We start from the raw sequence: 14515 nt of genomic DNA, 5'->3' as shown, positions 1-14515 counted from the left end.
CCTCCCCGACACCCACCGCAGGGGAGCATCATCCCCAGGGGGAAACATTACAACTGTTTTCTGAAATAACAGTCATTATCTTCCCACTCCTTTTGCCCCTCCCTGCTTTCCCCCTGCTTCCTTTTTCCTTTCAAGATCATTAATCATTATTTTAGCCTCAGAAAATCAAACCCATCTGTCTTCCAGGCTCCTGTGCACACACTGCGATAGCTCACACTCCTTGGCTCGGTCGCCCCGTGACGGGGGGGGCTGGGGGCTCCATGGAGGAGACCAAAGCTCTGGGCAACGAGGCGGCATCTCCTCAACTACAGGCACCACACAGCTCTCGCAGGGACTGTCTTGGGCAGGTCACTATGTGTATGTTCACGTATCAATTCAAAGTGGGGTGGACTTGTTTCAACCAGCTGGTGGGATGCTATGCACACTGATATAAGTGTTCAGAGCTCCTGGAGCAAGGAAATCAAGCTAGTGGAAACCCTACAGCTGCCTTCCTTCCAGGAGTCACCAATAGCCCATTTTGGGATGCACTGGTATCTCCTGCCCATCTGAGAGTTTCCCTTCCTAGCTACAGCAGAGGCTGGCACATCCAAAACCCTTCGGGAGAACAGAAATTCAGCTCCCACCCCACCTGACATGCAGGGTACAACCCAGCCACAACACTACACGCCAAATCCTTCAAACCAAACGGCTCAACCCAGCTGTGACCACAACACACAAAGCATCCCAGTCTATGGGAGCGCAGAGGGGCAAGGGCTGGCACCCGCCAAGCCCTCCAAGGAACACCGCTGAAAAAGCCAACGGTGGAGAGAATGGGGCTTTTATCACCCAGACAACTACCTCCCAGCACAGGCAGAGACCTGAAGCTCACCCTGGTGCTTCCTGAGCTATTCCACTTGCTTTTAACTTTGGCCAGTGCTTGCAGACATGATGCAAACGCCTTTTGCAGCCCTGAAAGCAAAGGCAGGCAGGCAGTGGGCTCCCCACCTGCCCCTCCGCTCCCTGCCACGGCCAGCTACTGACCCCAGGGCCTTTTGCCATCCTTTGCTTCTCTCTCTGCCTCAAATCCCATTTTCATCACAGGTAGTTACCTGGCTTAACGAGATAAATCCAAAACCACAGGCTCCTTGGGAGGGGGGCTTGCTGTTGAGGTTCAGGGGGCTTCTGCTTCCAATCAGAATGTGCATAAGGAGTCATCTTCTGCTTCAAGGAGCCAGCTAAACTTTAAAGGGATTAGAAGATAATAGTTTCCTCCCCATCTCCCGCTTTCGCACGTGCATCTCTAACATAATTAGGTAGGTGCCTCATAAGGCAGGGACGAATGAGTTTTTATCTTTCAATGAACAACTGTCTGTCAGAAAAATGCAGACTTGATGAAGCTTAAGTGCTTTGTGGGATTCCATCAATTACATCTCAAAATTCATTGGGAAATTAGGAGAGCATTTAATTTTGAGAAAGTTGAGATGTTTCGGTTTCCATCACCTACATGTATTTTTATTTCAGGCAGTACACTGGGATAACGCAATATATAACAAAGCTCCAGAAGATAATGTTGAAATTAAACATTTCGCCTTCCTTCATAGAAAGGAGATGTTTTGAACAAAATTATTTTGGAATTTTCACATATGTGGGGATTTCTGCACAGCACTTTGGTTTGGGGTGAAATTCCCAAACACCCACTTTCCTCCCCAAGAATATCTTTTCTCAGCATCATCCTCTTCCTTTGGAAGTACCTCTCCAATCCCCATGGTCCCTGAGCCACCCCTGGGTGTCTGGAAGGAGAACACTGAAGCGGTGGCCACTGCCCTGCTCCTTTCATTCTAATCCCATTTCTCCTCAAAACAGTTACATTATTAAATTAAGATGTTTCTCTGCCCTGCTTTGCAGCAGCTAAGGAACATCCCATCATTTTGATGTGGAAGAGGGGAAAACAGAAGGATTATTTCCAGACAGGCTGCCCTAAGGCTAATATACCTGTGTGGACCATGCCAAATTTTTCTTCCTTCTCCATCCAAAAAGGCTGACACCAACACCACACCAGTGTCACCATGGGCCACAACTTCATTAAGAGACACTCTGGTAGAAGCTCTCCCTTCTGCATACTGCTGAGCCAGAGAAACCCCCTCTCCTGCCTGATGCACTGACCCCACAACCATGGAAAGGAACCACTCCCATTGTCCTCGAAGGCAAACATTTTTTCTCTTGCTCAAAAAAATTTTTTCTCTTGCTCAAATTAGAAAGACATCTGCACTAGAGGAGCCTGAGCCTGTAAGCAGGGAGATGGTGACCATCAGCAGGATCTCACGGCTGTGCAGAGCAGCAGCACCCACTGCCTGGGCTTGGTGGGCTCTCCTACCTCTTGCCAACACCTCTTCCAAGGTGGAACATGTCCTGGAGCACAGCCATGCTGTGAGCCCTTCCACATCCCCCTGCAACATCTTTGGCTTCTGTGGCGCAAGTCACTGTCTTCTGACTTAAAAGATGAACTCACCAACACCTGCAGGTATCACAGATGTTGCAGAACCATCAGACCACACCACCTGCACCCACCTGCTGCCATGAAGCTGCTCAAGCAGCAGGGAAACAAGTGGTCTAATTCTGCCACTACGTTAGCATGGGGCCTGAGCTGCCTTCCTCCCAAGCAGCTGGGCAGCTCGTGCACCTCCTGCTTCTCCAGGAGCCCCCCCCAGAGATAAGGCCCCGTCCTCAGAGGCATCACAGGGCTCACCTTCACTGCGCACCTGTACCTGCTGCTGCCTCCTGCTGTGGCAATGCCAAGGATGCTCAAGATGCCCTGGAGAGGAACTGACCACCTCCCTACCCAGCTCACATGCTGAGACCAAAGCCCATTTTCCTTAGGGGAAAAAAACCCACCACCTCATCCCTTTTACTCTTCTGCAGCTGCAATCCTGTCTTGCTGGAGCTCACAAACAGGCACAGCCATAGGGCAGCAGAAGAAGGCAACCCTCCTTCTCCCCAGGCAGATGAGAGGACTGGCATCAGCGAGCAAAGCCAAGCTGAGAGACAGGTGGGGAAACCTGAATTTAAGCCACATTACAGGTGTTTCCTTCAGTCCCTCAGGGCTAATTCACAGGTTTTCATCTCAAATTATAAATCACCAACACATGAGGGTCAAGCACTTTTCTCTCCTTCAGCATCCTCCCTCCGGGCTGAGCAGCTACTGCCGTGCTGGTAGGAGGGATCAGTGACATATATTCCTTCGCTGGCAATATTCTGCCTTATTCCTCCAGCACAGTTTCTCCTGGTTTGCTGTGATCCCTGCAAGATGGTATGAAATGCACGCTGAACTCTACGTGCAGAGCCAGCCCACCAGATTTATACAAGCTTGCTGGGATTTTATTTTCTTGGGAAATGCCTGTGGCTTCCCCAGAGCTGACAGCAATTCTAGGGTGTCACAGGGAAAAGCAATGTGGACACAGGTTTTCTAGAGCTTGGGGATTGTTTTGTTATGGTGCAAGGTAGGGCTCAAAGACAAGGCTCCAGTTTGCAATCCCAAGGTCTTGGCAAGGTTGCAGCTCCTACTTAAAGCTACCCAAATGAAAAAAAGGCCTCCGATAAGAAAAGAACTGCAGAAAACCTTTATGCACGAATGCCATCTACTGGGTACACGTCAAAATAACAGAAAAGCCATGAGACTGGGGGGGGAAGGGGTCCCGTGGGAAGTGTGGGATGGAAGCTGAGTAGATGTCACCCCTCTGTGGGGGGACCCCTCTGCAGAGCCTTTGAGGTCTTCCAGGTGACACCTGGCATGCAGGATTTTAAGTCAAGCGACGTTCTCGTTTCTCCCTCGCCAGCCCAAAGGGACTGTCCTCAGAGAGGCTCCGCCACAAGTTACACACAAACCCGCTCTCCAGTTTTAACCATGTCTGTTTAACGCCAAACAATTAGGTAATGGCAGAGCCCATGCCGCTAAAAAGCCCAAAGACAAATGCATCCCCAGTCCTCGCAGAATTACTGGAAGCTGTATTAAGGGCATGAAGGAACTGGTAACAGATGATGATTATATATAAAAGGAATAAGAAATCTTTGAGATTTGTGCTGTTCCCTGGTTGAGCTGCTAGGCTCCAGCTCTGCTGTGTATTAATTGCTTACAAGCCGGCATGTATATTTTATGCTCGGTACCTGCCTGGAACATTTGTTAGATTTAGCCTTGATTGATGAACCACTGATTATATACTTCTGTGGTCCTCAGCAAATTAATAAACTGTTGACTGGTAAAGATTAACAACATGTCATGATTTGTGAAACAGTGTCCAGAGTAAAGCTGAAGCAAACCTAGTGCTAAAATTAGTACGTGAATGCTCCCTGAACTATATAAAAAGGGGATAGCTTAATTAAATTACATCCCGATATTGCCCATAGCACTTACCAAATTGGCAAATTGAGTTCACAGCAGTTCAGCTTTAAAACTAACTGACATCCCTGCAAATTTGCAGCAAATGGTCCCATCCCTACTCACACTGGAAGCCCAGCTCTCACCCAGCAGACTCCGGGAGCAGAGACGGGATGTGGAGGGGACATACTGTCCAGTGCAGGGACCAGGACAGAAGGTGCCTTAAGGTCATGTGCCAGGACTGCGGCAAGCTCTGACACTCAGCTCCCATCGCCTGCAACCCCACTCAGTGCCATGAGCATGACCTGGGGCTGAGGGCAGCGCTGCCTGCCCACCCGCTGGCTTTTCCCCAAGCAACGGCCATGGGCCACAGTCAGAAACAGGGGATGGTGTCCTCCAGACCTCTGCTCACAGCCCTGCCACTGCCAAAGACCTACAAGCAGGTGATGTGTGTACAACATTACATGGAGCTGGGAGGGATGGAGCACTGTGACTCTGGCAGGAGGGAAGCAGGAGAGACATGGACCCCAGGTGGGATGTAGCAGCCATCTCCAACCTCCCCCCAGGGAGCTCATCTCCGCTGTCCTCAAGCTGCAGCTGGGACTGAGGAGCCGGGGGGCTTCACCCCACAACTGGGAGCTGTGGAGAGAGGCAGAGCCACCTCATGCTCCTGCAGTGGGGAGAAAAAGGGGTGAGAAGCAGAAGGAGAGATGGGCACCTCTACAGCTGTCTCCTGTCCCCATGGGATTCATGGCCTCGGGGAGCCTGGTGTGAAACAGGAGGACAGGGGGTCCCATGTGTCACCGTTCACCCATGGTTCTCAGGGAGGGAATGGACCCCAGGAGAACAGCTCCTGCTGCTTCTCCTTTCTCTCCCCGCTGCCTGCTGTACACAGTTTGTTCTCTTTGCATAAAGCCTCACTTAGGCATTACAGAGGCGGGGGGGTATTTTCCCCCAGTGACACAGTTTTCAATTTCTGCCTCTCTGCGCGCCAGCATGGCCAGTGCTAGACCTGTAATTTATTGACAATTTCTATCTTAATATATCCTGACTTTTAGAAAGAGGCATCCCTTCCCAGCGGCATGGGGCAGAGTCCCAATTGCTTCTGACAGTGTCTGGGATGCACGTTGGCATTCAGTGCAAAATAACACCCCAAAAAAGAGGGACCCCCCCAAAAAAAAAAAAAAAAGACTAGAAAGGCAGATGCTCCCTGGGAAAGGGAACAAAAAAACCCCACTAAAAGCAACAATGGGAAAAGAAAGGAGGGAAGGGAGAGGAGCAGCAAGGGGGAGATGGCACCAGGCGCTGCTGGTGACACATCAGGCTGTCGTGTTAAATGGCCTTAACAAGCAACTGGAGAGGGGGATAATGAAAATGCCACCCCCGGGACAGCACCGCTCTAGCCTGACCTTTCCTGGCTGCCGTGTCTAAACATCTTCAATAAATAAAGAGACACTTAAATCCTGCCTCTGCTGAGGTGGGAGGGCTGGGGCGGGGGGGTCTCTGCCTGTGGCAAGAGGGAGGGGAAGGGGCAGAGGGGTTGCAGGGGGCTTTGCAGCAGCAGGCATGTGTTCGCTGTGGGCCCCCTCAGGGGTCACCACCTGCTGCTGGGCAGGCAGGGGCTCCTACCACAGACAGACGAGAAGGGATGCTCCCAGGCTTCCCCCGCTTTCCCAAGGCTCTGCCCCTGTGTCTCTGTGTGTTGTACCAGACTCGCACAAGCTGCTGCACGCAGGGAAATGGGGACTTTGCTGTTGAGGTGAGATGGGTTAGAGGTGGGAGAGGTGCTGAGCTCTGCTGCTCCCACCTGCAACAGCAGCGAAACCCCTCTGTGCATCGATAGCTGGGAACGATACAGAGCCTCTGCCCAAAGCTAACGGTCTAGGGTCTAACAGGTCTTGTGGAGGGGGGAGCAGGGAACTACAAAACCTGGGACGCAGTAGATTGTTTGGCTAGATGTGAGCACATGCAGAAACAAATCAGAATTCTGAGGGTGTCAGAGGGGGAGAGGATGGGGAGATGCTTCATCTTTCTCCCATGCTGGCAAGCAGAAGGCAGGAGAAAAAGCGAGACTGTTTTCACCCTGTGCTTTCTTGACAAGCAGGGAAATGACCATCAGCCTTAAGCATTTTTCTTTTGCTCATCTCAGCCCCCAGACTGCTTCCCTCAGGTCCTTAAGGCAGATGTGATTTGCTGTGAAGGGCCCAGGGGTGGAGGGGGAGTCCACCACCAGCACACACATCCCCTTGGCCACATCCCCAGGGAGGCAGCAGCCGACGTCCCCCTGGGGCTTACCCCCGCCCTGCCCCCGACCAGACGCCAGCCCCAGGGGCCAGCAGCCACGGTACCTACCACGCAGCCTGTCGAGTCCACCTTGCGATCCGAAACGCACTTGAAGTTGCGGGTACAGCCACCGTTGTTGCGTGAGCAGTCTCGCACTGGCCCAAAGGAGGAGAGCAAGTCATTGATGGTTTCAAAGTAGGTGGACAGCATCGCTTCTTCCCTTGGAGAGAAAAGGCACCGTTAGGGCCAGCAGGGAGCAGGCAGCACGTGGTATGGGCAGGGCAATCCATGAAGAGAGCTGCCCTGGCAAAATCACAGCGTTTTAATTAGCAAACCTGAGTCAAAGGAAGCTCCCCAAGAAAAAGTAAGGCTTTGTGATTATCCTATATATAATAAATCTGCTGCATAACTCTGACATCCTTGATGAAAATCAACCAGTTAAGGGGTTTCAAAGATACTATCTACCATTTTCAAGCAAACTACCAACTAAGAGATACTTTATTAGTAGCCTGGAGTTGTGTGTGAATCCAACCCTATACTAGACAACAGTGAATCCACAACAATGAAACTCGTGCTGAACGTTTCACAGCTGGGCCAAGCCTCCCTGAGCACCCACACCTCATTCATCACCGGGGGACGCTGCCAAAGCTGGAAACTTGGCTTCGCGCTTGCTGGGCTATGGATGTGGGGGCTCACCCCTGCTTGGCTCCAGGGGACAGGGGGACCCGGAGCAGGGGACGCAGGGGTGGGTGCAGGCACAGCTCTCTGCTGCACTGCTCCAGCCCGTGACAGCTCTGCAAAGCTCCGGGCACGGCTGCGCTGTGACACCCCTCTCTTACGCAAGCAAGAACCATAAATACCAACAAATTCAATGGCCGTGTAAAGCCTTGGGAAGCTCCCAGCCCTGCCTCTCCGAGCTGCGCACACAGCAGATTTTGTCTGTGACAAAGTATTCAGGCACTTCGCTTTCTGCTGGGTTCCTGCAAAGGGAACACAGATGCTTGTCAAGAGCTTAAAGCATCTCCAAGGTATTTTTCATCTTCAAAGCACATTTTATATAGTAACCAATACCTGCAACCTGTCTTGGGTAACAGATCCTGTCACCCACTTACCAACAGGGGAGAGACAAAGCGATTTACCCAAGGTCACAGAACAAGTCACTGATGGCAGCGGACTTGACCTCCACAGGCTATTTATTAGATCTTTATACACAGGGGTCTGCAAATAAACACTGACCCCTCTGACCTTAAAACATCCCCCGAGGCAATGCTGGGAGTCACAGGGTCATTTATTCCCCTTTAGCATCTCCCCTGCTCTCCCACCAGGACCTAAAAAGCCACACAATGAATGAATGCCCAGTTCGAGCCTCCCTTTTTTGGGTTGGTGGTTTTGGGGGGGTTTGTTTGGGGTTTTTTTGGGTTTTAATTTGAAAACCGTGTGCTTGGCAACGAAAGGACGGTGGAGGAATATTCAGCAGCCCTTGAAGACCACAGCACTGCTCTCTGGAAGCAGCACTGTATTATCTATCAGCAGAGGGCCCCTGCGCACACACATACCGTCACACTCACGCACAGAGCCCTGCCAACACCGAACGCTCGAAAAAAATCATGAGTCAGCCATAAAAAAAAAATAAAAAATGAGATTGGCATAAAAATGATGAGATTTTAAAAATAAATCAATCACTGGGTGATTTTTTTCCCCCCCTCCCCCAAATTTGCCTTCTGCTTTCTGAGCCTTTAGGGTGTAATGGAGCTTCTCTCTGCAAACTTGAGGGCTAGAAACTACCCAGAGACCAAACCCAAGAAATAAAGCCCTGTGCAGTAGGGCCAGTTTTCCAGGCAATTGCAGGATTCCAGAAGCTGGGACTTTCAACAAGAAAAACACCATAAAACCAGCAAGACTGATAAGTCGGCACATCCCTGCTCAGACAGAGGTGCAGGGCAGCTCCTCCGCTACCGTGGGTCAGGGCAGACGAGTTACCCCAGCACCAGGGTCACTCCGTGCCCACCCCAGCATCTCCAGCTGCATCAATGCCCCACGTAGCAAATTCATGTCTGTGTTGCCCATTTTCACCCCCAATTAATGCTTCCCAATTAACTTTTCCCTCTTGGTGATCATGCTTCAAATATTCCCCCCTTTCTTGGCCCATCTCCTAGATTTTCCAGCATATTTCGAGCTGAATCTCCCTCTGTCCTTTCTTGGTCATGTTTCAAATATCAGTAGAGACCCTTTTCTATTAGCACTCTGTTCCCACCAGTATTTGCAGCTCCTCTGAAGTGAGGGAGTGTGAAAGGCAGAATATATTAGATCAGGGCACTTATTTCTGCTGGAGAGATGCGGGGAGGGAAAGGGCATATTATTTACTAACCAAAAACACTGTTTAATAATGTAGGGATAATTATTTATAAAAAGAAAAAAAAAAAAAAAAAAGCAACAAACCATGATAACTCCTCCACCACCCACCCAGAAAGCTCAGCCCCATCTGCTCCTCTTGAAGGGTTTCTCATCGTAGGTGGACTGCAAGGAGAACTGTGCCTCTGTCCTCCCTCCTGGGTTTTCCATTTGGCCACCAAACAACCAGAAGCTCCTGCAGCTCCCACGTCACTGGAGGGAGAAGGCGAGGAGCTACAGCTGCCTTGGGTGGTACAAAGGAGACCCTGGGGCTGGATCCTCGGCCGGGGTAGCTCCAGAGAGCCAGAGTCCTGCCGGGAGAAGCCAGCTTGTTATGTTTTTTACTAAAACCTGGAAGCCCAAACTGATCTTCTGCCCTTGGGAGGACAGAGGATGGGAACAGGAACCTGGCTCTCCAAAATAGTGCCTGCATAATGGATGACCCAAAACAAAGCAGGGGCAGGGGCTGATGAGCTGGAATGAGTCATTAAGCTTATTAAAATATTAACCCTGCTGGAAGGTGGGGCAGCACAGCCGGAGGGAAGCATTCAAATGTCACCTGCGAGAGGAGCGGGGTGATGGTGCTGCCTGCAGACGGAGGGATGCTGCTCGGCCGGATCGTGTCTGCGTCGGCCATCGTTAGATTAGAGCAGCATCACTCCCACGTGCGCCCTGACAGGGGGATGTCAGCAGATGAGAGGGCTGACATGATGCTCGGAGTGAGCTGGGATCAAACTTGCTTTTGTTTTTCTCCAGAGGGGCCGGTGGAGGCAGGCTCAGTGCAGGTAGGTGCTGCCAGCCTCAGCAGCTCCTTTTAGTTTTGGGGGGTGAAGAGCAATAATTCATTACTTGCCTCCCGCAGTGACAATGGGACAGACAACACATGGCACGGAGCAGATGACTTTCCACCCACACAGCTCCAGCGGTGACCGCTGCCCACCCCTCCCTGCCCCTGTATGGGACTGCAGCCCCCAGATCCCAGTGCCAGCCCTGGAGAGAAGGCAGTGCCGACAAGGCAGGGGACACCTGAGGAGCGATGGCAGTGTCTGGCCACCACTGCACGGTGCCCACTGGGTCAGCTGTCCCTCCTCACTGCCCGGACATGCCAGATTAGAAGAGCCCTGATGGATGAATCACTTTCCCTGCCGTAAAGAGCTGCCTGCAAAAGAACAGCTTTTTTCTCTTGTTCTCCATCTATCTGTATTGAATTTCACTGAGTAACCCCCAGATCTATTCTGACAAGGCAGGATGGAGGAGATGGGCTCTGCAGTTTGTGCCATGCCCAGAGCACACCTGAGAGCTGGGGGAAGCTGCTGGTGGCCCTGGCCAGACCCAGGCACCAGGGAGCAGGCAGGGCTCAGCACCCGGCATACTGGGAGGATGGGGCAATTCCCCACCACCCTGAAGCAGATGCCATGTCCTGTTGTCCTGTCAAAAAGGGTATTTTGGAGGAAGTGACCTAATTTCTGGTGCCAGATTCTCTCTGCAAGCACATGCATGTCTATGAACACACACATGCTCGCTCTTTAACTCTCCAGACCTTCCAAAGACACACACAGATGCCCAAATGATACACTTATAAATGAAAGGCACTCCCCTCCCTACCAGGGCTCATTGATTATGTACCCAGCACCAGTAAAACCCACTTTTCCAACAATTCCTTCAGCATGGTGCCCAACAGCAGGGCTCCCTACCTGGCTTTGCACAGCTCCTGTGGTACAGACCATGCCACCCATCCTCAACCTCAGCCCCGTGGCACCTCCCATCACCCACACTCACTTCAATTCCCTTGAAAATACTTTTCTCCATCCTCCCCCTGTGTTGCAGGCCCTCATTAATGAGGCAGATTCAGTGACAAATATTGCTGGGGGTTATTTATTCATGAAATACCAACACCATGCAATTCTCAAAGCCTCCAAAGCACTCTTCTCAGAATAAGCTCCCGAGCTTTGCAGCAGCTCTTCTCTGTAGCTCATTCTGGAAGGGGATTAGCAGGTGTTATCCAACTCAGCTGCCCCTTTTTATTGCCTACTAATGGTTAAAGTCTTCGGTGTCTTACAAAGTTAACCATCGCTGGGAAAAAAAAAAGAAAGAAAAAGATGCAAGCTGGGGACTTAGCCAGTGCTGCTTTACTATGTGCTCCCTCAACTGCTTGGAGAAGGACTGGGGGGGAGATTTGGGGTCCATGAGCTTCTAAAGAGGGCCCACTAGCAGCAAAAGGCATGATGCTGTGTCACCTGCAGCTTCACCCCAAAGGAGGGACCGGTACAGAGCAGGGACCCAAGGCCACCTGGCGCAGCCCAGCCAGGGTGCCTCGTGTCCAGCAGCTGGCACTGCTTCCTACTTCCACTAGCAAGACCCCACTCAACAAGGAACTTCAGGGCTGATGCACTTGCAAACCAGGACAGAGAAATTTCCACCCAGATTCTGCATTTTTCAGCCTGACAGCTGCTTGCCTGAGAAATTTTGACCAGCTGGTCAAAAGGGCTGGTCTCCTTACTGTCGGGAGCCCACCAGAGAGGTGTCTCCCTGCACAGACTTTGCTCCCTTTTGCCATTATTCTCAGCTAGGGGTTAAATCTGATGTCCTCTGCCTTCTTCCATTCTTCTTCCCTGTCCCATCAGGTCATCTCACCCACTGCTGGCTTTACATGGAGGGACCCTCAGCCTTTGCCCTGTGGATGCTCATGTGGGAGCCCAGGGCTGCTTTCCCCTTCTAGCCCCCATATCCAGCCCCAAAAGCTCAAGCCAAGCACCTGTCCCTCTGGGGATGTTTCCAGGAGGAGCTGGATGCCCTCCTTGGGGAAAAACGCCTCTGAGGCCCCAAACACAGCCCCAGACCTGCAACAGCTAAAGTCCCTGTCCACGTGGCTCCCCAGCAAATGCTCTCTCTGAGCTCTCACCTTTTCCACTCCTGTCTTCCTCTGCTCCTTTTCTCTTCTCCCTCATATCTCTTTTTCTCCAGTAAACCCCTACCTTCCTCTGCTAATCTGGATAGCGCTGAAATCATTAGTGATGTTGCCAAACTTCCTCGAATTTCAGAGTAAATGGTTCAAAGATATTAATGGGATCGGTGGAAGTGGGACCTGCACGAGCCTTTTGCTGTGCAGTTCTACCTCTGTTTTGCCTGAAGCCACATGGGTTGGAAACTTCTTTACCGGCCATGAATTGCAAATGCTGGGTGGAACAGCCAGCTGGGAAGGGTAGGATCCCTCAGCTGCAAGCCTGAAATATCAAATTGGAGGGGGAGTTACAGACTGTAGCAGAAACAAAGTTAACCCAGCTCTTCATCCCCGGCTCCCTGCGCTGCGGCGCCTGGGCTTGTTAAGGCTGGGCAGAGCTCAGCGTGTTCACACAATGCCCAGCAAGATTCATCACAGAAATGGGCATGAAGGGTCCGCCTGCCTTATCGGCATGCGTACCCAGCTGAGGGGGTACTGCAAAACTCATAATCACATTTTTTATAAAAGCATTACATATAACCGATAAAAAGTCAAATTGCACCTGCAAAGCCCAGCGTTCAGAAGTGAAGCGTTGGGATTTGATCAGCGTGTGGGGCTGGGACCCTGGCTGCCAGCAGACCCCCGGGGACCCCTCGGTACCACCCCCATGGCCCTGCCCTGCTCTCAGCACGTCACATTCCCACTCTCCTACTAGGCAGGGCCATCCCTTCCCCTGGGGGTTTCCCCTCCCGGGGACCGAGCGCCCAGGACCCCCAGCATCTCACAAATGTTAGTTTATATTCACAGCCCCTCTATACCCTGGGTATTTTCTTCGTGCTTAAGACAGGGAGCCAAGGCAACAAGAGATCAGGATTAAAGGCACTCACCACTGTGGGATGCCCAAATGGAGATGCTTTCAAAGTTATTTTTAGTACTTTTAGCACTTCCCACAGTCACAGTACAATTCCAACTGGGTTTGACTGCACCATCGGCTCAGCTGTTCTGTACAGAGGGCCATCCAGTTAAACACCCAAATTACAATGAACAGGCAGTAAATGGTCATCTGAGAAAAGTGGTCTCCAATTTAAAAGCAAAAGAATATCTTTCTTCCACAATTTCAACCCTCTTTTTAATTCTGCCTGCAACAAGAGACTGTTTTCTCTACAGCCTCTCCTGCACCCACTACACCGTTCCCCATGTCTGCAGTGACTGCAGCAACCATCTCCCGCAGCACCGAGCCAAGAGCTATCTCCCAAGCAAGTCCGTCCGCACACTGACCAAGCTGGGATGCTCTGGAAAAGTTAATCTCCAGCCCCGACACTGGACAACCTGGGGAGGTGGTGGCAGCTTCTAACTTGGGGACTTCACGATCTGAAACTCTGGCATGCTTGAGCTCCCATCTTCAACCAGCTTTCTCAGCACAGTGCCTGACGATGTGCACGCATGCAGCAAAATTTATCATTTTATACAGAAAAAATGAGTTTCTGCCCAGCGCACCCACAGACTCTAATAGTGCTGGGAGGTTTGAGGAAAAACCACCATCCACATCATAAACTGGAAAAAATCATTCTTACTTGAGTGACACTGGAGGAGGCACTCCAGTGGAGCTACACTGACATACCACAGCTGATGAGCTGCTTACTATAAATTTTCTGGGTAGTCTCACTTGTTGTGGTAATACTATAATGAAGACTTGCAAAAATGCTTTCCCAAAAACCTTGAGGTTGAAAACATGGAAAATTCCCTACCAAGCTTCAATAATTTGCTAGATATTCAATAAAACCATCGCTCTGCCAGAGTGTTTTGAAGCTCACTTCAGCAACCAGAAGGGCCAGAAATTTAATTACAGCAAAGCAAAGCAAAAACAAACACACCAGAATAAAAGCAAGCTCAGAGAGCCCACCAGACACAGCACATAGTCCAGGGTTTGCTCCAGCCTGCCCCCCCTCCTTCCCCGCTGCAGCCCCCTTGGTGGCGGCTCTGATGTATGAAGGACCAGGATGTCACCAATGAGATAAATAAGACAGTTTTAATTCTGAGCATTTTCCCCCTATTTCAGGGAAGCGTCGCGGTTGCGGCTTCAACCCCATGCAAGCCAAAGGCAAATGCAGGCAGTGCTGGCTCAGTCTCCCAGGCAACCTCAGCGCTGGGAGGTTTAAGAAAAAGTGCATGAGCCTTAACAGAGATGATAAAGCATGGTCAGTAAGCATGCTGGAAATTACACGTGCCAGCACCCACTTTGCTGTGACTTTTAATTAATCCCAAATTCAGCGGGTTGCGTTCCCTGCATGGTGGCGGTATCATCAGGATGCTCTTGTGCATCAGGCAGCTTGACAGCAAAATGTGGGATGGGATGGGATGGGATGGGATGGGATGGGATGGGATGGGATGGGATGGGATGGGATGGGATGGGATGGGATGGGATGGGATGGGATGGGATGGGACGGGACGGGACGGGACGGGACGGGACGGGACGGTACAGGGGCTTGAAGCACAGCAAGCACCCACACTAAACACCTGGGAACACCTGCTGGGAGGAGAAACAGCAC

General features: G+C 51.3%; 1 protein-coding gene across 1 annotated transcript in view; it reads right to left on the bottom strand.

Moving 5' to 3' along the window:
- Nucleotides 1–14515, bottom strand: part of ASTN2 (astrotactin 2) — a 354822-nt gene that overhangs the window by 155579 nt on the left and 184728 nt on the right. The window contains exon 11 of the mRNA XM_040606571.1: nt 6704–6854. Within this exon, the coding sequence (XP_040462505.1) occupies nt 6704–6854 (151 nt within the window). The remainder of the gene's footprint in view (nt 1–6703; nt 6855–14515) is intronic.

Source organism: Falco naumanni, chromosome 9 (assembly GCF_017639655.2).
Source record: "Falco naumanni isolate bFalNau1 chromosome 9, bFalNau1.pat, whole genome shotgun sequence".
In the NCBI taxonomy this organism is placed as follows: domain Eukaryota; kingdom Metazoa; phylum Chordata; class Aves; order Falconiformes; family Falconidae; genus Falco; species Falco naumanni.
The sequence above is the reverse complement of the archived record's forward strand: the minus strand, read 5'-3'. Positions and strand labels throughout refer to the sequence as shown.